At 36.9% G+C, this 23311-nt stretch overlaps 1 protein-coding gene across 1 annotated transcript; it reads right to left on the reverse strand.

The window, feature by feature from the left end:
* Positions 15067–18806, reverse strand: LOC102162930 (ferritin, heavy subunit-like). The gene is made up of 4 exons (XM_021068794.1): positions 18692–18806; positions 17585–17728; positions 16489–16614; positions 15067–15424 (listed from the first exon to the last, which is right to left on the reverse strand). The coding sequence occupies exons 1-4, from the start codon at positions 18791–18793 to the stop codon at positions 15269–15271; spliced, it is 528 nt and encodes a 175-aa protein (XP_020924453.1). The 5' UTR covers positions 18794–18806; the 3' UTR covers positions 15067–15268.

Here is a 23311-nt window from a genome sequence, read left to right on the forward strand (position 1 = left end):
CAATGTGTAAGGCATGTCATACCACCTACTGTAGTTTAAAGAGAAATATTGTATAAGGAAAAGATAAAAAAATGTTGATTTTAAAAGCCTGTTATCCTGAGAGGTAAGCAACAGTTTGAGCTTGTTAACTTTGGAGGAAGGCAAGATTCCTGTTAGAGAGACAGTTGCATATCTGTTCAGGAAAATGTGTGAACAGACACTGGCCTTCCAGATCAGGTTCAGACAAAGAAGGGTTTAGTGCTTTGCATATTAAAGAAGCAACAACTTTTAGTTTCTTCATAAGTCATTGATGAAGACCCAAATACTGAGATGTTGGAAAAATCCTAGAACAGCAAGGCATGAACTCATAATACCCTGGATGGCCCTGCTAGAGAAACTGCTAGAGATGACTGGATGGCTGAGAGGTTTGGGGGCAGTGAAAGAGCTATTACTCTATTTAGACTTGACTTTTTTTGTGCTTTGTGTAATTCCCATTTATTTTCCCCTCCCCAAGTTTTCAATAAAATCTGTAATGCACTCACATTCAGGCAAAAGATGGAACTAGTGAGAGCCCAACAATTGTGGCAGCTGCACAGGGAACCATCTTGACACAGATGCTAAGTGAGAGCTTTTTTATTTGAAATGAAAGTCAGAGACATCAAGGATAGCTGTATTTTGGCTGTTTTTTAAGGCCATCTTTGGAAACCTTTCTGTCTTGAAGAAAAGTTAGGCAGAAAAGAACACTCTTAAATAGTCCAGGAACCCATTTACCCATGGCAGTCTGCACTGTGCTTTACTTAAGGGAATGAGAAACTAAATATTCTTGGGTCCAGTGATAACTGTAGCAATCCCAAGAGGACCAATGACTAGCTCTCCAACCTCTGGCCTCTCTGTAAAGCACAATGGGGTGGGCATTCATGTGATAATTATTAGAGCTCTGTGACTGAGAGATGGACACCTGGGTAAAAAGTGCAGGGTACCAATGGAGATTACGGTAAATTGGCCTCCTTTTGTTCTGAATTAGATGTTAAGGAAATATAATTTCTCCTCAAAAGCAATTCCTATAAAAGTTACTATTGAAAAGTGTACAGAATCATGTAATAAACCCCTAAGAATCCTTTCACCCAGTTTCAACAATAAGCAATCCTATTTCATCTTTACCCTATTCTCTTCTCCTCTTTTTCAATTTCATCATTTCATTCACAAATATTTTAATCTGTATCTTTAAAAGGTAACAAGTCAATTTATATACAACCATAATATAACAATATATAGTATAATAATGTATAATATAATAATGGCTACACCTAAAATAATTGACAATTATAATTAATAATTCCTTAATTTCATCAACTATTCTTTCTTTCTTTTTTTTTTGCTTTTTAGGGCTGCACTAATGGCATATAGAGGTTCCCAGGCTAGGTGTTAAATCAGAGCTGCAGCTGCCGGCCTATGCCACAGCCACAGCAATGTGGGATCCGAGCCACATCTGCAGCCTACACCACAGCTCATGGCAACACTGGGTCCTTAACCCACTGATCAAAGTCAGGGATTGAACTTGCATCCTCATGGATCCTAGTCAGGTTCGTTATCTGCGGAGCCATGAAGGGAACACCAAGTATTCTATTGTTTCAATGAAATTTCACTGGTTGTCTTAAAATGTTTATTATTTTAAAATTTTAAAAATTTGTATTAATCAAATCAAAGGCCACATTCCTCTTCTCTTCTTTTTTTCCCCCATGTAATGTATTTGTTGGAGAACCTGGGACATTTGTTCTATAGTTTCCCACATCCTGGATTTTATTGATTGCATTTGTTTTGTGACACTAAGTAGGTTCGTCTCTCCCATATTTCCTGTAGGTGGCAGTGAAACCTTGAGGCTTGATATAGTTTCACCTTTTCTTTTCAAAATGACTTCATAAGTAGTAGTGTGTAATTTCATTAGGATATGCAAAATGCCTAACTAGTTTTCTTTCTGTTAAGAGCAGGCATTGATGATCATTCCCTAATTATTTTTAAAGATTAGCAAAATGGTAAATTTCACACTGTATTATTTTCCAGGAAGAAAAACTTTCCCTTAAAACTATTTGGTTATTCTAAGGTAGTTCATATAAGAAAGACAGGTTAAAATATATCCTTGATTCTTTCCTTTACCAGTTTTCAGAGTTATGAGTTAGCTTTCTACTATCCTACAGAAGTAACCACTGGGTTTTTTTGTATTTATTATAATAATTAAATAATTATTGATACTAATTTATTATTATTTAACCTTTTACTCATAAATTTAAGCATATGATGTTTCAATCCACTGCAGTTATTTTTGTCAAAGTGGGTAACTTTACCCAAAAGGAGCCTCTTCAAGTTTGTTCTGAGTTCTTTTTTTAAAAAAACTTAAAACAATTTTTTTATACAATTTTTAAAGGTTACACTCTATTTATAGTTATTGGCTATCTTCTTCATGTTGTACAATACATTCTTGTAGCATATCTTACACTCAATAGTTTGTACCTCTCACTCCCCATCCCTAAAATGCCTCTCACCCCAGCCTCACTGGTAACCACTAGTTTGGTCTGTTGAGTTCTTTTTGATAGCCTTGCTTTCTAATATGATAATGTGTTTCAGGATTATTTAATATATTTCCTGACTCAGAACTAAAAGCAGCCATTTCTCAAAGGAGCCTTTGTTCCTTTTAGTGAAAAATGAGGGTGTAGGGGTGCTCAGTGTTACTTGTTTCTAAGTCTTTTCAATGGACAGTTAAGAATTTTTTTAAAAAGAGAACTACATCATGAGCTCATTCTGATATTTACAATTAAATACTTGTAGTATTTTTACCTAATCGCATTGATCTTACTTTTTTTTTTTCTTTTTGTAGGGCCATACCTGTGGAAGTTCCCAGGCTGGGGGTTGAATCAGAGCTGCAGTGCTGGCCTACCCTACAGCCACAGCAACACCAGATCCAAGCTGCCTCTGCAACCTATGCCATATCTACAGGCAACGCTGGATCCTTAACCCACTGAGTGAGGTCGGGGATAAAATTTACATCCTCCTGGATACTAGTCAGGTTCTTAACCCACTGAACCACAATGGAAACTGATCTTACATTTTTATCTCACACAGGAAATCACAGTTCTCAAAAACACCAACATAATTAGTTATTTGTTTTATCCCATGATACACACAGACAGCAATGTCATAATAAAAACAATGCCATCAACTACTGTGCTACACGGTAATTGTTCTGAACTGCAAGTCTTATCAAGTCATATCTATTATCTATGTTTAAACTCCTTGTTGTTTTCCCATCCTCTGACGAACAAAACCCAAAGATGTTAAACGTACTTTACAATCTGACCATTGGCTAAGCCTAAGTGTTCTCTTCCTCTTTCCCATCATATTAAACTGAGTCATCCATCTAGGTACAGAACAGATACTTTTCATGATGTGTTCCCCATACCCTAGCAGTCATTCACTGTGTTCTCTGCACATTAACCATACTGAATTCTAATTATTTACATATATGTGTTCTTTACTAGATAGTGCACATCTTGATGGCAAAGCTTATTCAATTTTGTATTCCCAGCACCCAAAGTCCATGATAAAATATAAGGTGCTCAATAGGTACTTGTTTAATTGCACTGATTTAGTATGGCTGAGGAAGTTGAAACAAAAACACTAGCAATTTTGTTTTCTGATGTGTAAGAAACTATGTATGCAGTACTTTTTAGAAATTTATTTTCTGTTGGTAACATCACATTGCTACAAATTAAAGAAGTACAGATAAATTATTTGCCAGGCATAATTGGTCTTGTGTCTTTCAAGATTGACATAAACATAACAATAGTGGAAATAATATCTGTGAACATCAGCAAGCCTCCATGCAATGACCCAATAGTCATACCTCAAATGCTAACAGGCAGATCCTGGAGTCATTAGTGTCTGTATGTTGCCCATCTAATAGATTGCATTTGTGGTATTCCTCTTAATCAAGTTCCATCCTGCTCCTATAGAAGACCAAGGCAGAAGGTAGAGTTATTTTCCAATATTATTTTCTAACAGTTTTAAATATTTGCATCTCACAGTAGGGAAATGTGAATAAAAACAATAGGATATAGTGTACACACACACTAGAATGGTTCAAATTACAATGTTTATTCACATTTTTCAACTTTTCCATTGCAAATTAATCATATGTAAATAAATTGTGTTTTTAATTCCCCTTTTTCTCTAATAGCATCTATATGTCATGTGAGTTTTCCTCCTCAACCTCTTCTTCTTTTGTATTTATCATTGTTGCTTGAGTTGGAGATTTCTGGATCATCTACTTGCAAGAGTTTCCTGGAGGTGAGAAGGAACCAGGATAGCAATCCAGACTAAGAGATGTTGATTTTTTTTTTTCTAAAGCAGTATCTCTTTTTTCTGTTGTCATAAAATCAACTGGCTTCCTTCAGTTTAGGTTGTTTTCATTATTCTTTATCTTTTTGCATTTATGTGGCTAATGCATCCAGAAGGAACTTCTGCCAGCACAGCCCTATTCCTGAACCTATATTAGCAGAAAAATAATATGGTTTTTGCACTCAAGAGGTATTGTTCACATTTAGGAAGTAAATATTTTAGTGTCTGTGCTTTATGACATCTAATATTACTGGATTCTTTCTCATCTACTCTCTTCTTTTTTGTACCTGAATGATAACTGTTTTTGGCATCTGAAGTCATAAGTTTTAGTTCAGGAAGCCACAACAGTGCTGCAGGTGTTTCTGTGAAGGGCAGGATGTGCAGAAGAGCAGATGTCAGAAATCAACACTAAATATCACTCCAAAAATGATGAGGTCTCATCATCAGTTGGAACTGCTGTGACCAAAGAGGGCAGGTGCACTGAGAGGTTTAGAGAGAGAAGGCTTAGAATGTGGTTGGGTGGGTGAGGAGTTACAGAGAAGTGGCAGATTCAAGAAAATAGCACTTTTTTTTTTTTTTTTTTTTTTTTTTTGCCATGGCCTGCAATGGCTTGATGTGGACTATTAGTTCCCAGACCAGGGATTAAACTGGAGCCACAGTGGTAAAAGCACTGAATTCTAACAACTAGATCACCAGGGAACTCCATAGAAAATAACACTTTAAAAATAGAAGACAGCTTTCAGCTTTTGGCTTGTATGGTCAAGGTACAACTTTCTTGGGTTGTCCTGAATTTGGGTTCAGTAATTTAATAAAATTGAAATATCAAACATCTTTCTGATCACAATGCTATGAGGCCAGAAATCAACTACAGAAAAAAACTGCAAAAACCACAAGCATGGGGAAGCTAAATAATATACTATAAACAAGCAATAGCTCACAGAAGAAATCAAAAAGGAAATTTAAAAATACATAGAGACAAATGAAAATGAAAACACGGTGATCCAAAAACCTATAGGGATGTAGCAGCATGTGGCTCAGCTTTAACAAAACTGACAAGTATCCATGAATATATGGGTTCAATCTCTGGTCTCTCTCAATGGGTTAAAGGATCCAGTGTTGCTGTGAGCTGTGGTGTAAGTTGTAGACACGGCTCAGATCTGACATTGCTATGGCCGTGGCATAGGTGGCAGCTGCAGCTCCTATTAGATCACTAGCCTGGGAAATTTCATATGCCATGGGTGTGGCCCTAAAAAGACAAATAATAATAATAATAATTTAAAAAAATAAAACAAAACCAATGGGATGCAGCAAAAGCATTTCTAAGAGGGAAGTTTATAGTAAAACATGCTTTCCTTATGTGATAAGAAAACTCAAACAACCTAACCTTATACATAAAGTAACTGGAAAAAGAATAAAACCCAAAATTAGTAGAAGGAAAGAAATCATGGAATTCCCATTAAGGCTCATTGGGTTAAGAACCCAACACAGTGTCCTTGAGGATGTGGGTTTGATGTGGAGCCTTATTCAGTGGGTTAAGGATCCAGTGTTGCCACAAGCTGCAGTGTAGGTTGCAGACATGGCTTTGATCCAGTTTTGCTGTGGCTGCAACTCCAATTAGACCCCTAGCCTGGGAACGGCCATATGTTGTAGGTGCAGCCCTAAAATGAAAAGTAAAGAGACAAAAAGGAAGGGAGGAAGGAATCATAAAGATCAGAGTGGTAATAAATAGAGACAAAAAAGAAAAGGAAAGAAAAATCAATGAAACTAAAAGCTGATTCTTTGAAAGAATAAACAAAATTGATAAACCTTTAGTCAGACTCATCAGGACAAAAATGGAGAGGGCTCAAATCAATAAAATTATAAATGAAAAAGAAGTTACAACTGATACCACAGAAATACAAAAGTTCATAAAAGACTACTATAGGCAACTATATGCCAATAAAAAGGATAACCTGGAAAAAATTGACAAATTCTTAGAAAAGTGCTATCTCTCAAGACTGAAGCAGAATGAAATAGAAAATATGAAAAGACAAATTTAAAAAATACAAAAATTAAAAAAAGAAAATATGAAAAGACAAATTTACAGTACTGAAATTGAATCAGTGTTTTAAAAACTCCCAACAAACAAAAGTCCAGAACCACATGGCTTCATAGATGAATTCTACCAAATATTTAGAAAAGAGTTAGAACCTAACATTCTGAAACTATTCCAAGAAACTGCAGAGAAGGGAATGCTTTCAAACATATTCTATTAGGCCACAATCACTTTGATGCAAAAACCAAAGATATCACCAAAAAAAACTATACTCTAATATCACTGATGAACATTGATGGAAAAATTCTCAACAAAATATTAGCAAACTGAATCCAACAGTACAGTAAAAGACTCATATACCACAATTACATGGGATTTATCCCAGGGATTCAAGAAAATTGGGAAGAAAAAAAAGGAAGTAAAATGTATCTATTTGCAGATGACATGACTTGCAGATATGTAGAAAATCCCAAAGATGCCACCAGAAAACTACTAGAGCTCATCAATGAATTTGGTAAAGTTTCAGGATACAACATTAATATATGGAATTCTGTTGCATTTCTATACATTAACAATGAATTATAAGAAAGTGGAAGCAAAGAAACAATCTCATTTACTATCACATCAAAAAGAATAAAATTCAGAGTTCCCATTGTAGCTCAGCAGAAACAAATCTGACTAGTTTCCATGAGGATGTGGGTGGATGGGGGATCTGGGGTTGCCGGGAGCTGTGGAGTAGTTTGCAGACATGGCTCATATCCTGTGTTGCTGTGACTGTGGTGTAGGCTGGCAGCTGCAGCTCTGATTCGAACCCTAGCATGGGAGCTTCCATAAAAAATAAAATAACATTCCTGGGACTAAACATACCAATGGAGGTAAAAGAACTGTACTACAAAAACAGTAAGATGCTTGTGAAAGAAGGTGAAGATGACACAAACACATGGAAAGATATATACTATATTCTTGGATTGGAAGTATCAATATTGTTAAAATGGAAACCAAAAACCCACATTGTTAAAACGACCATACCCTAGGCAGTCTATAGGTTCAGTGTAATTCGTATCAAAACACCAGTGGCATTTTTCAGAGAATTAGAACAAATAATTTCATTTTTTTTTTATTTTATTTTTTGCTATTTCTTGGGCCACTCCCACGGCATGTGGAGATTCCCAGGCGAGGGGTTCAATCAGAGCTGTAGCCACCGGCCTACGCCAGAGCCACAGCAATGCGGGATCCAAGCCGAGTCTGCAACCTACACCACAGCTCAAGGCAACGCCGGATCGTTAACCCACTGAGCAAGGGCAGGGACCGAACCCGCAACCTCAGGGTTCCTAGTCGGATTCGTTAACCACTGCGCCATGACAGGAACTCCAGAACAAATAATTTTAAAGTTCATATAGAAACACAAAACATCTCAAATAGCCAAAATAATCTTGAGAAACTAGATAAGAGCTAAAGGACTCACATTCCCTGACTCCAGGGTGTACTATGAAGCTATAGTCACCAAAACCTTATGGTACTGATGCAAAACAGACACATAGATTAATGGAACAGGATAGAAACCCCAGAAATAAACCCATACATTTATGGTCAATCAATCTATGGCAGAGTATGCAAGAATATTTAATGGTGAAAGACAGTCTTTTCAGTAAGTGCTGCTGGGAAAACTGGAGAACCACATATGAAAGAATGAAATTAGAACATTCTCTAACACCTTATAAAAAACAAAGTTGTATACTCAACTCATACAGTTGAGAATGATGTTAACTGTGGGTTTGTCACATACAGACTTTATTATGCTGAGGTAATTTCCCTTTATGCTTGCTTTCAGGAGAGTTTTTTTAAATCATAAATGGATGTCAGAAGTCTTTATTATTTATTTATCATAAATGGCTATTAGAACATTCTGTAACACCATATATAAAAATAAAGTCAAAATAGATAGGACCTAAATGTAAGACCAAATACTATAACACTCCTAGAGGAAAATATAGGCAGAATACTATTTGACATAAATTGCAGCAATAGTTTTTTGGATCCATCTCCTAAAGTAAAGGAAGTAAACCCCAAAATAAACAAATGGTACCTAGTTAAAATTAAAAGCTTTTGCACAGCAAATAAACCATCTACAAAATGAAAAAAACAACCTATTGAATAGAAGAAAATACTTGCAAATGGTATGAATAATAAAAGGTTATTATCCAATGTAAAGAGACCGCTCATATAACTCAATATCAAAAAAAAAACCCAAACAATCCACCCTAAAAAATGGGCAGAAAAATGAATATTTTTCCAAAGTAAAAAATGACCAATAGGTACTTGAAAGTATGTTCCACATCACTAATCACCAGGGAAATGCAAGTCAAAACCACAATGGGATGAGAATCACACCTGTCAGAATGGCTATCATCAACAAGAACACAAATAACAAATGTGGAGAAAAGGGATCCCTTTTATACTGTTTGTGGGAATGTAAAGTGTTGCAGTCACCGTGGAAAACAGTATGGAGGTTTCTCAAAACCCTAAAAATAGAATTACCATGTGACTCAGCAATTCTAGTGCTGGGTATATATTTGAAAAAAATAAAAATGCTAATTCAAAAAGATACCTGTACCCCAATGTTCATAGCAGCATTATTTACAATTGCCAAGATATGGAAACAACCTAAGTGCCTTTCAAGACATGAATGGATAAAAAGAGGTGATATATATACACACACACTCACACACACATACACACACAATGGAATAAAACACAGGCATAGAAAGAATGAAAATTAGCCATTTACAGCAACATGGGTGCACTTGGAGAGCATTATCCTAAGTGAGATACATCAGACCGAGAAAAACAAATATTGTGATATCACTTTTATGTGTAATCTAAAAAAAAATACAACAAACTCGTGTCTATAATAAAATAGACTCTCAGATATAGAGAACAAACCAGTGATTATCAGTGGGGAGCGGGGAGAGGCATTAAAGAAGTGGAGTAGTGGGGAGGTACAAATTACTGCATGTAAGATAGGCTCAAGGATGTACTGTATGGTACAGGGAATATAGCCAATATTTTGTAATAACTGTATATGGAGTTTAACCTTACAGATGATATACATGAACTCAGGGAAGACATGGCCACCTAAGGAAGGTGATTGTTATCCATATAAGATTTGAAATGGTACCTAGTAAAATTTGGGAAAGAAAAAAAATGGAAGAAACACACATAATCATTTCATAAATAAAGACTAAATTACAAAGTATATAAAAAGAAACATCCTATAGAAAACATAGCAGGACACAGAGTATATACACAGAAAAAAAATGAAGTAAAAGTGAAATAAGCAAAAAGATTTTTTAGAAGTGAATGTTACAACTGTAGCTTTGTAGTAAAATTGGAAGTTGGGTAGCCTGATTCCTCCAGATCTGTTTTTCTTTATCAGGATTTCTTTGGCTATTTGGGGTCTTTTGTGTTTCCATATCAATTAAAAATTTTTTTTGTTCTAGTTCTGTGAAAATGCCATTGGTATTTTGATAGGAATTGTGCTGAATCTATAGATTGCCTTGGATACTATAGTCATTTTGACAATGTTGATCTTTCCAATCCAAGAGAATGATACATATTTCCATCTGTTTATGTCATCTTCAATTTCCTTCATCAGTGCAGAGGTCTTTGCCTCCTAAGGTTGGTTTATTCCTATGTATTTTATTCTCTTTGATGTGATGGTAAATGGGATTTTTTCCTTAACTTCTCTTTCTGATCTTTTATTGTTGGTGGATAGGAATGTAAGAGGTGTCTGGACTAATTTTGTATCCGTTACCAAATTTATTGATGAGCTCTAGTAGTTTTCTGGTATTATCTTTAGGATTTTCTATGTATAGTATCATGGCATCTATAAACAATAACAGTTTTATTTCTTCTCCTCCAATTTGGATAAGTTTTATTTCTTTATTTATTTTTTTTTTTTTTGCCTGATTGCCATGGCTAGGACTTCCAAAACTATGTTGAATAAAACTGGTGGGAGTGGACATCTTTGTTTTGTTCCTGATCTTAGCAGGAGAGCTTTCAGCTTTTCACCACCGAGAAGAATTTTAACTGTGGGTTTGTCATATATGGCCTTTTTTATGTTGAGGTAGGCTCACAAAGATAAACATATATATCTGTGGAACAGCATAGAAAGCCCAGAAATAAACACATACACCTATGGTCAATTAACCTATGACAAAGGAGACGTGAATACGCAATGGAGAAAAGACAGCCTCTTCAATAAATAGTGCTGGGAAAATTGGATAGCTACATATAAAAGAATGAAATTAAAACATTTTCTGAAATCATATACAAAAATAAACTCAAAATGGATTAAAGACCTAAATATAAAACCAGATACTATAAAACTCTTAGAGGAAAACATAGGCAGAACATTCTTCAACATAAATCAGAGCAATATCTTTATTGATCCACCACCTAGAGTTATGAAAATAAAAACAAAAAATAAACAAATGGGACGTAATTAAACTTAAAAACTTTTTCACAGCAAAGGAAACCACAAACAAAATGAAAACACAACCCACAGAATGGGAAAAAAAATTTGCAAATAAAGTGACTGACAAGGGGCTAATTTCCAAAACATACCAATAACTCATGCAGCTCAATATAATAAAAAATTTTTAAAAAATGGGCAGAAGATCTAAATAGATATTTCTCCAAAGAAGACATACAGATGGCCAAAAAAACACATGAAAATATCCTCAAATCTAAATATTAGAGAAATGCAAATCAAAACTGTAATGAGGAGTTCCTGTCATGGATCAGCAGTAACAAACCTGACTAGTATCCATCAGAATGTGGGTTCAACCCCTAGCCTTGCTCAGTGAGTTAAGGATCAGGCATTGCTGTGAGCTGTGGTGTATGTTCCAGACGCAGCTTAGATCTGGAGTTGCTGTGGCTGTGGCGCAGACCAGCAGTACAGTTCCGATTCAACCCCTAGCCTGGGAATTTCCATGTGTCACAGGTGCAGTCCTTTAAAAAAAAAAAAAAAAAAAAAAAAAAAAAAGACAAAACTATACTGAAATATTACCTCACACCAGTCAAAATGGCCATCATCAAAAAATCTACAAACAATAAATGCTGGAGAGGGTGTGGAGAAAAGGGAAACTTCTTACACTGTTGGTAGGAATGTAAGTTGGTACAACCACTATGGAGAACAGTATGGAGGTTACTTTAAAAACTAAAAATAGAACTATCATATGATCCAGCAATCCCACTCCTGGGCATCTATCTGGAGAAAACCATAACTTGAAATGATACATGCTCCTCAATGTTCATTGAAGCACTATTTACAATAGCCAAAACCATGGAAACAACCTCAACGTTCATCAACGGAGAATTGGATAAAGAAGATGTGGTACATATATACAATGGTATATTACATGGCCATTAAAAAGAACAAAACAATGTCATTTGCAGCAACATGGATAGACCTAGATACTATCATACTAAGTGAAGTCAGACACAGAAAGATAAATATCAAATGAGATTATTAATATGTGGAATCTAACAAAAGATGGTGCAAAAAGAACACAAAAAATAGAAACACACTCAAAAGGTTTTGAAACCTAATTTATGCTTACCAAGGGGGAAAAGTGGGGTGAGATGAATAAATTAGGGGGTTGGGATTGATATATATACATTTTACATATACAAAATAGATAGGTAACAAGGACATACTATATGACACATGGTCACCTACTCAATACCGTGTAATAACCTGTATGGGGAAAGAATCTGAAGAGGAACAGATATATGAATACGTAGAACTGACTGACTTTGCTGTACACCAGAAACTAACACAACTAAGTCAACCATACTCCAATAAATTTTATTTTTTTTACAGTGAATGTTATAAAAGATAAGCAAAAATGATTCAAAATATGAATAATCAGAGTTCTTCCAATTAGAGGAAAGACAAAAGAATGGAGGAAAACAAACTTTGGACAATGTACTGAAATAAAACTTGGATTTATGTTTTAAAAGGCATATCCAAGATATGGAGGAAAATTGTCCCCAAATGATCAATACCAAGACATATCCCACTAATACACATCCTGCAAACACTAGACATAGCCCACTAACACTAGTAGCATACTTTGGGCATCTTGGCAAAAACACTGTGTCATTTCTAAAGAAATGAAAGCCATGTTGGCATAGTTACAGTCAATGCTAAGAAAAATGGAGCAATACTTATCAGATACTTAAGGAAAGTTTGAGTCAGGGATTTTAAATCTATCCAAGATCTTTCAGTATCAAAGTTACAGGCAAAAGTTTCTGCAAATTCAAGACTGAGGCAATTAATACTCTCTATTATGAGGCCTTACCAAAGTACCCCTCCCCAAAGAACACAATTGACCCAACCAAAAAATGATCAGTAAAACTTCAAAAAAAATTCTTGGGGGTGAACATGAATATATTTTTATTTTATTAATTTTTATTATTTTATTTTTATAACATTTTAATTTATTTTTGACATTTTTTTATTAAATTTTTTTTTTTAGGGCCACATCTGTGGCATATGGAAATTTCTGGACTAGGGGTCCAATTGGAGGTGCAGCTTTAGGCCTACACCACAGCCACAGTAACACTCTATCTGAGCCACATCAGTGACCTACACCATAGCTTGTAGCAATGCTGGATCCTTAACCCACTAAGCAAGGTCAGAGATTGAACCCATGTCCTCATGGACACTATATCGGATTATTAACCTACTGAACCACAGTGGGAACTCCTGAATGTACTTGACAATAAAATTGGACTAAAACAAGGGCTAACATAAGCCTTATAAAATAAAATGTAAATATGATGATTATATTTATATAAACTTTCTCTATGAAGGCTGTTATATTAAAACTTACCGTCATTATATTTTTATTCTAGTGATTGCTTTTACAATTAGATTTTTATATAATAAAAGTTTTTCATTTTTTGCTTCTAATATTGGTGAGAAAACTGTTATTTATTTTTTGTCTTCTGTCTTTTTAGGGTTGCACCTGCAGCATATGGAGGTTCCCAGGCTAGGCAGGGAACTGGAGCTGCAGCTGCCGGCCTACACCACAGCTCACGGCAATGCCGGATCCTTAACCCACTGAGCGAGGCCATGGATTGAACCTGTGTCGTCATGGCTACTAGTTGGGTTTGTTAACAACTGAGCCATCACAGAAACTCCAAGAAAGCTGTTATTAATGTCAGTTTTTCATAAGTGATGATTTATGGAAAACTTTTTCATCCATGATGCTCCACAATTTTACTATAATGGATCTTTCTCAATTTCTTTCCTCCTGCAGTTCTAATTTGATCTTTTGTTAGAAGTCCATGTCTTAACATTTTACATATCATTTCTTTACTCCTTGGTCAGAATTTCTTAGCTTACTTCCAGATCGGTTATTTGACCAGCTGTATTTTTTGACTATTCAGCCCATTTGTTAACTTGGATATTTCCAAGATATCTAATTGGTTCTTTCTCATGATCATTGGCTCTTATTTCAAACAAGATGCTTCTAATATTAAATATTTTAAGATTCTGTTTCAATGTCAGTGAACTGTTTTCTTATTGAAAGTGCTTCTTTTTTTTTTCCTAGGACTGCACCTGCAGCATATGGAGGATCCCAGGCTAGGGGTCAAATTGAAGCTGTAGCTGTCAGCCTACACCACAGCAACGTGGGATCCGAGCCACATCTGCAACCTACACCATAGCTCATGCCAACGCTGGATGCTTAACCCACTGAGCGAGGCCAGGGATCAAACCCACAACCTCACAGTTCCTAGTCAGATTTGTTAACCACTGAGCCATGACGGGAACTCCAAAAGAGTGCTTCTGTTACGCATCAGCTTTCCTCAAGTTTAAGAAGTGATGCTATTTATTATACAAATAACAGAATATGTAATCTGAACAGGTGCTGATTTTAGATAATTTACATATTTACTTCCTCCTTTTATTAACATTATGAACTAAATAATATTAATCCAACTTTACAGATGACTAAATTAGATTAATGAGTGAGGTAAATAAAAACTTATTCAAGACCATGGAGCTAGTAAGTGTTGGAGCCAAGACACAATCAGTAGAGCCTCTTTTCTTCCCAGGTGGTACTAGCCACTTGAAGTCCTTAGGTCTGATGCAAGCTTGAACGCTCATTGTTTGCTCCTGAAAGCAATTATCCCATAGTTGCTTGTTGGTCCACAGTGGAGGGGTAGGGTCATCCTAACACTTGTCTCTAGAGTCTTAACTACCTACATACCCTCCTGTTCTCTATGTCTACACCTCCAGCTATGGAAGGGCACATGGATTTCAGCTGTTCACTGTGTTTCTTTCAGGTGAGGTTCACATTTTCTAGACCAGGCATTGTTGTTTAAGTTTAGTTTTGCTTTCAATTAGAAAACCCTACTGTTTTGTAAACTGAAGTATGTCTACAAGTTGTGGGGAGGAGAACATGAACATTAGTGAGACCTAAAGTTTTGATACTTAATTTCTACTATATCCATTTGGACTGGTAGAATATACTAAATCCTGACTGGCTAAGTGTTGCTGGAACCACAGGAGAAGCTCCCACTTTTTTAAAAGTCTAATGCATCTACTTCTCCCTCAGCTTTCACCAAACTCATATTGATGGAACTAATGCTTCTTAGCTCCAATGCAATCTCTTTACACATAACTATAATGCAAAACAGATTTATTTGTATGCACAACAGTGAGATTAGGATCAGAGATGAAAAGGAAAGCAGTCTTCTGCCAGAGAGATAAGATCAAGATTTTTAAGTAGCTGACTTTGGGACCTGCTGTGTGGGAAGACTTGCTGTGTTGCCTTCAGATGTTGTCTATTTACCTGATGCTTCAGATGTCTCAGCAGCCTTTTCACCCTGTCCTTCACTCTGGGCTTCCTTTTCTAATTCCTTATGATATCTAAACTGATATTCCAGATAGTTTATGTTCCTGTTCTGTTCATCCAAGAACTTTTTCATGAAGCGTGAGAGCTGCAGGAAAAAAAAAAAAAAGAAAACATGAAAGAACTCATTGGCGACCTTGTCTGCAGTGGGAGATGATCTAAGATCTTGCTGCCCAAATTATAGGTTATGGTCCAGCAGTCCTGGGGGCTTGTCAGAAATGCAAAACTTCGAGTCCCTTCCAGACTACTACATCAGAATCTGCATTTTAAGGGTTAGGTGATTCACATGCGTATTGAAATTCAAAGAACACTATATGATGTTCAAGACCTCCAGATGAGTACAAGTATCCACTTTCAATGAGTGTTAAGGCATCTCATCAAAAGTACCGATTCATTTAAGTAATAAGTTACCACCGAAATGGTTCTCCACCCTATTTGAATCACATGTAAGTTTCAAGTAGGCTCCCAGACCCCATTCCCAAGAATTTAGATTTAAGTGTTCTGGAGTAGGGCTCAGGAATTCAATCCTTTTTTGAGCTCCTTGGTGTGTCCAATTTGCATCTAGGTTGGTAACTTTTCTACTAGGGCATTTTCTTCACTTTGACTTCTAGAGAAGCTAAAGGGTTGGTGAGAAGTAAGTTACCACTGCAAAGTAGAATGTTCACTATTACCAACAAGACTACAGAAAAGTCTATAGAACAGGTTGTCATTAACATTTGCTTTTGCAGGAGCAGCCTAGGACAAGGGTTCTCAAAGTGTGTTTCTTTAAATATCCAGAGTGCATTATTGCTGAAAAACTTTCTCCATCTTGTACCAAGTTGCTTTTCTTCCTACCAGGGAAACGATTCCTCCAACCTCCCAAGTATTCCAAGAAATAAGTTCATATACTTCCTTGGGGGAAATAAAACACATTAGATAATCCATTGCTTTAGGCTTATTTTCCAGAAGCAAGTCATAACCAGAAGTGAAAGATGACACTGGAGTCCCCTGGTGGCATAGCATGTTAAGTATCGAGCATTGTCACTGCTGTGGCTTGGATAATTGCTGTAACACAGTTTTGATCCCTGGCCTGGAAACTTCTGCATGCTGTGGGTGCAACCCCCCCCCCAAAAAAAAGGATGACACTGCTTTTAAAACCAGTTTACTACTCACACTGGTTTCTTTATTCTTGGAAGCCAAAGCTTTCAGGTCTTGCAGGAGCTTGTTTAACGTGTTCTCCAACTGCAGAGCACACTCTATAGCTTGTTTGCCAATTCCCCAGTTTTCTATATCAGGCCTCTGTTGGAGAGAAACAAGGAGTCATTATCCTGCTTCCTGGGTAGAATTATGACCATGTCCGCAGAGGCCAATAGTTCCCACATTTCATGGCACCACGGAATCAGCAGAGCACCTTAAATACTGACATTTGGCTTTCAACTGCAGACATTCTGACTTAACTTATAGGAGGAGCAGGATTTTTAGATACTCTCCAGGTAACTTTATTGTTGTTCTACAAAGTAAGGGCACAGCTAGTACAGTTGTATCCACTGATCCATTAGCTTTAGGATTTCATTAGCTTTGGATGGTGGTTTAGTTCAATTACCACCAGACATTTAGTTTTCTTTATAGACCTGGAGTTAAAAGAACCCCTCTGATAAGTAGGAATGTTTCTAAATGTTTTAACACCTGCAATTAAGGTTCAGATTGTTTTTTTTGTTTGTTTTTTGTTTGTTTGTTTTTTTTACTGTTCCAGTGGGGGGAAAGTTTGTTTTACTACATTGAAGAGGCAGTTGTATTAAATACCAGAGCATGCATGTGAATTAGTCTAACGGTCTATTTAGGATACTAATTGCTCTAGGAAGAGACCATTAGAGACGTGCTCCTCACAAAGGATTAGAATCATCTGGAAAGTTTAAGATACAGCTCCTTGGGCCCCAACCTTAGAAAGTCTGATTCAGTTTATCAGAATGGGGTCCATTAATTTGCATTTCTAATGAGTTCCTCAGGTGATTCTGGTGCTGCTGGTCCAGACAACACACTTCGCATCATATGGTTCACTGAGAAAAGCCAAACAGGCATTTAGAGGCTGAAATTTACTTCAAATGATTGAAAGAGACTACAAAGACGCGTTTGCCCTCAAAGTCAGTTGCTACAATCCCCTGTAGGAACACGAGCAATGGGAACAAGTTAGGTAGCAACAAATAATTTTAGTTCTCTAGACCCAGCAAAGGCCCCATGTAAGGTCATCAAATCAAAGTTATATAATCACCTTAATCACCGGAAGGCAGACTTTACACTTATATTTTCTTAGATATTTTATGAACTGCTTTGCATGCTCCTTCTTCACCTCAGCTTGGTCTTGGAAGAATGTGAGAAAATTAGGTGCTTCTGTATCTTCAATGTAATAACAGGCCTGGGATAAGAATGGGGAGAGACTGGAGGTGAGAGAAGCCGATTTTTTAAGACGGTAATCTCACAGAAACTCACTTTGTTGTCTCTGTGGTTGTCCAAAAGAGGCCGCCTTTGTTCAGTCCTGGGTCCTTGGTTTCTCCTTTTAATTTCCAGAATGCCCCAGCTGCTTCCTGAAATCAGGCTACCTCAAAGAGAAGCCACCCAGATTTTAACATGCTAGTGCCTAGCCATTGGCTATTGGGTCTCTTTAAGGAGCCCAATACATGCTAGACTTATATCCAGTAATTGTGTGGACAACTGGCGGAAGTTCAGCATAAATTAAGTGATATTTTGGAGTTCCTTTCCTGGCTGGCTGAGCAGGAACAAATCTGACTAGCATCCACGAGGACACAGGTTTAATTCCTGGCCTAGCTCTGTGGGTTAAGGATCTGGCATTGCCATGAGGTGTAGTGTAGGTTGCAGATGTGTCTCAGATCTGGTGTTGCTGTGGCTGTGGCGTAGGCAGGCAGCTACAGCTCTGATTCGACCCCTAGCCTGAGAACCTCCATATGCCACAGGTTTGGCCCTAAAAAGCAAAAATAAATAAATAAATAAAACCATTAAGAAAATTTTAAAAATTGAGTGACATTTTAAAGTTGATCTATTTCACTAATCCTACCACATCTACATTAGCTCTAAAATAGTAGATGGGTGCAAAATTGCTTTTACCACTGTCTGATTCCTGTAAAAGTTTTGGGAATCCTCTGGAGAAAACTGTGGTTCTCCCAATCATAGCCCATAGTTTGAAATCACAGCTCTAAATCACAGGGCCACAGAACACCAAAATCCCAGTCACTAAATTCTTGTTTCATCTAGTATCAAACAACAAATATGGCCATGACCACAACTAGTAAGGATATATAAGATGTATTATCTAGATCTGAGATGAAAATTCCCTCAGAGTGGCTCAAGGATAGATACTAACCATAGATAAATAAGCATCACTGACATGCAGCTCATAAGATGCTATTTGATTAAGAGCAACCCTACACTCTTCACTAAGACAGACCTGTGCCCGGGGTCCCATCTTAGCTTTGGGAAAAACCGGGCATAAAAAGTGGTACCCACTAAACTAAGGGATTTCTTAAATACTAACAGGCATCTAGCCAGCCCACTTCTATCCAGCTGAAACCAAGATGAAACTCCATCCAGCTGAGATTAACAGCTACTAAACTACAAATGAAGACATTGTTTCTAAACAAAAGAACCAATCTGATCAGAGAAAAAAGGTGAAAAAGAAAGTTAATCCTCCTAACTATTCCATCCAGTTTTTAGTATTCTCCCTCATGTTCACTCTGACTCAGATTTACTTCCGGAATAGGGAAGTATTAACAGTGTGGATGCATTACCTTTAATTTTTTACTTTTGTCAAAATGTCCTTATGGTATATCATGTTAAGTCTCATGGAGAAATCCAAGCAAACTGACTAAAATACTTTTTTTTTTTTTTTTGCTTTTAGGGCCACAGGTGAATCATATGAAATTTTCCAGGCTAGGGGTCTAATCAGAGCTTCAGCTTCCAGCCTACACCACAGCCACAGCAATGTGGGTTCCGAGCTTCATCTTTGTCCTACACCACAGCTCACGGCAATGCTGGAGGATCCTTAACCCACTGAACAAGACCAGGGATTGAACCCACCTGCGTCCTCATGGTTACTAGTTGAGTTCATTACTGCTGAGTTTTATGGGAACGCCATAAAATACATTCTTTTTTTTGGCCTTTAAGGGAGGTATCACCCATGCCATAAATCCTCAACACACATAATTGATCTTAAGGCAAGGTACAATGGGAATTCCGAATTGTCAAAAGTGGATTTAAATGAGGGGATTACTGCAGACTTCACTGAGAAATTGGCATTTGAAATTGGCCTTGGAAGGTGGGTAAGAATTAAGAGAAATGTAAATGGAAGAAGGGCATCCCACCTGGAGGACAGACACACACAGGCTGTAGGACAGACACACACAGGCTATAAGCTGTAAAGCTGGTTTTTCCTGACTGCAATAAGACTGTTCCATCTGGGAATCTTTTGGCTCTTTCTTTCTTAGGAAATCATAGGTGCTGAATCAACGTTTATTAAATAAAAATATATTTTACAGTGCAGTGCTGTAAGATTTCCCATAATCTGGTGTATTCTTAGTTTGAGCCTAGACCAGGTCTGATTGAACTGCAGTGGAAACAGCCTGTCACCAGAGGTCTATCCCTATGGGGCAGTGAGATGTGAGGGAGTCCCTGAGGGAGAGTTCATCCTCAGAGAAGGAGCTACAACTTCTAAGTTTGGCTCCGTCCCAAAGACAAGTCTTCAAAAATAAGAATCATTATAAAAAGGCCTCCTATATGTCACTTCTGCTTCCCGACCTAATACTGCCTTTGTCCCCAATGAATTTATGCCTTAGGCCCAGCAAGGTACTTTAAGTAAGTGTTCATCAATCAGCAATTTGTATATGAATCACCTAGGGCTCTTGTTAAACCTGATTCTGATGCACAGGGCCTGAGAGTCTGCATTTCTAATGATTCTGCCAAATGCTGCTGGTTCATGGGCCATATTTTGAGTAGCAAGAGTCACAAGACATGGGACACAAATGACACTACTGGGGGACCTTCTGACAGGAAAGGAGAAGAGAGCATTTGCACCTCTCTACACACCCGTGTAGAACTTTGGCATTTCCTGGACCTCCATGGCAGCATCCTGGGGTAGGCAGCAGTGCCAGGGAACTTGGCAACATGAAGGTTAGAGCAGGAGAAGAGGAAAGATAGTGGTAGTTGACTGGATAGTTAACTGGCTTTACTCATGGTACACATAAAACATTATTTGAACTCCCAAAGAATTGGGGGGAATTTTACAGGAGATTAGGGTCCTATGTGAGTAGGTGGGGACAAGTGTCCATAAAATCTGGATTATTACTGTTAACATGTCCCTGTCTACAAGGCGGAAATATGGAAGATAAATATTTTATTTATTGGGAGATGATATGAGAGTTTGGATATATCAGGATAATCTAATCTATAAAATCTTCAATATTCCATGACTCTACCATTGCCTTTAGACCAAAACACAGAACTGGATACATATGAAGAAAATGTTCCTATTATTGTGGGTTAAACATTATTAGGAAATACTGCTATCTAATCACTTAAAAACATCTTCACCAATATAAAGAAAAAAAGAAAAGAAACATCAATAACAGTTGAGTTAAAGTAGCAGCTTTATAGGTAATTTTTTTCTTTATCTTCCATATTTTTCAAACTTTTACAATTATAATATATACATATATATATGTATGTTTTTCATTTTGAAAAAGGAACTTAACAGATATCTTTCTAGAGAATTAACACACTGTCTTTCATTGTAGGGGCTCCACGTATGTATGCATGAACATTTTTTTTTTCTAATTAAAAAAGTAATGCATGATCGTTACAAAAAAGTATTTCAAAATTACAGAAATAGGTGGCATTTATGCTGCAATGGTGAGCATAGCTGCCTTCCAAAATTGCAGATATATATATAGAAACTAAAAACCCATGGTTAACATTGTAGTTCCAATAAACATATTAAAACCTAATTTCATCCATAATGCCACTATTAGATTTTATTAACCTGATGAACTGACTTTTGAATTATTGGACATGATCAGACTAGTACCCTCTTCCCAGGAATCTTCTAAAAACACAAAAACACTTAAAAAATTATATGCAACCCTTCTCAAAAAACTTCTTTAAATTGAATACTAACTTTCTGGCACTATGGTGTTAATTCACTTAACTCTCTCATGATTACGGAAGAAACAAGGGTGTTTTCTTCTCAATCTAATTCTGACCAAGAAATTCTCATCTTTAAATATAAAATATCTTTAGCAGAGCATTTATTATCTTCTTTATTGTGTTCTTTGTGTATGTTTCCTTTATTAGTTTATAAGCTTCATGAGGCAAGGGTCTCATTCATTAAAAAAAAAAAAGCACTCAATAAATTACATTGTCTGAACAGTTTCAAAGTATAAAGAACCCTAAAAGTTCAAAGTCATTGGCAGTCAACAAAGAACAAGTGAGCAGAGCCAAGTGAGTGCTTTGCATTTTGGAAAAGCAGATTCCAAAAGTTCCCAAAAATCATGGCAGAGGGAGAAAGCAGAGAATTCATTGAGTCTTTAAAATAAATCTTTAAAAGAAAAGATGGAATATAATTCATCTTGGCACTGAGTGGGTCCTTTAAAATGTTTATGAATGAAAGAGTAAAGGTAGTTCAATGGGAAATCTTAAAAGCTAAGATATTGGAAGTGATTCTGATGAAAATAAGAAAGATGACATCCACAGAAATCCATGTGCCTGCACACATGTCCTGCAGTCCAGACTTAGCATGGCTATCATATCTTCCAGAAGATACTTTCTGATTTTCACAGTCTGGGTTTGGGATCCACATCTTTGTGCTCCTTGGCTGTGTAGAAATTCTTCGCCCACATTTGCAACTACTTGCTTACCTCTATGTATTCTGTACTAGTTCATGAGCTCCTTGAAGGCAGTTGCTGGATCATGGCTTGGGATTGCCACCATCAAGCACAAACCAGGACACTGTGGGTTGTCAATAGATATCCATTCACTGCAAGTGAATAAGTCAGTGGAGAAACATAAAAAGATGGAAGACAGATGTGTGGGGGAAGAGGTAAAAATGTAAAAGAAATAGGAAATGTGTTAGGTATCATGAGCATAAATATAAATTTAAAGCTTACACCAGCAAGAAGAGTTTTTGAGGAGGGAAATACATGGTAGGGTTAGGAGATGGAGATGTTTTTGACAAAAAAGAACAAAGTTGAGAAAGAAACACATACTAATGGGACAAAAAGTGCAATGTTAGACAAGGACAGAGAGAAAGCAGAGCAACTAAAATGTTATATCAAAGAGAAAGACATGTCAAACAAAAATCTCAGGAGTTCCCGTCGTGGCGCAGTGGTTAACGAATCCGACTAAGAACCATGAGGTTGCGGGTTCGGTCCCTGCCCTTGCTCAGTGGGTTAACGATCCGGCGTTGCCATGAGCTGTGGTGTAGGTTGCAGACGCAGCTCAGATCCCGCGTTGCTGTGGCTCTGGCGTAGGCCGGTGGCTACATCTCCGATTCAACCCCTAGCCTGGGAACCTCCATATGCCGCAGGAGCAGCCCAAGAAATAGCAACAACAACAACAAAAGACAAAAGACAAAAACAAACAAACAAACAAACAAAATCTCAAATGTTAATAGTAGTAGCAGGGAAGTAGGAAGCAGAGGCAAATCCAAATAGACTGTTAAGAAATCAAAGTGTACCTAGGTAATTTAAATCAGGGGTCATGTCCAGATCTAGGTGAATTTTATTCTTTGATTGGAATAATGTCCTCTGGAAATGACTTAGGAAGTAGTATTGGCAATGTTTAAAGAATATTGGAGAGAAATGCCAAAATACAACTGAAGAGTTTTATATCTTGGTGGAGAAAGTTCAGATTGCACTAGGTGATAATATGTATATTTACACCAATTGGCATCTGAAAATCAAAGGTAGATTTTATTGGATTGGGAACAACGTAG

Source organism: Sus scrofa, chromosome 13 (assembly GCF_000003025.6).
Source record: "Sus scrofa isolate TJ Tabasco breed Duroc chromosome 13, Sscrofa11.1, whole genome shotgun sequence".
NCBI lineage: Eukaryota > Metazoa > Chordata > Mammalia > Artiodactyla > Suidae > Sus > Sus scrofa.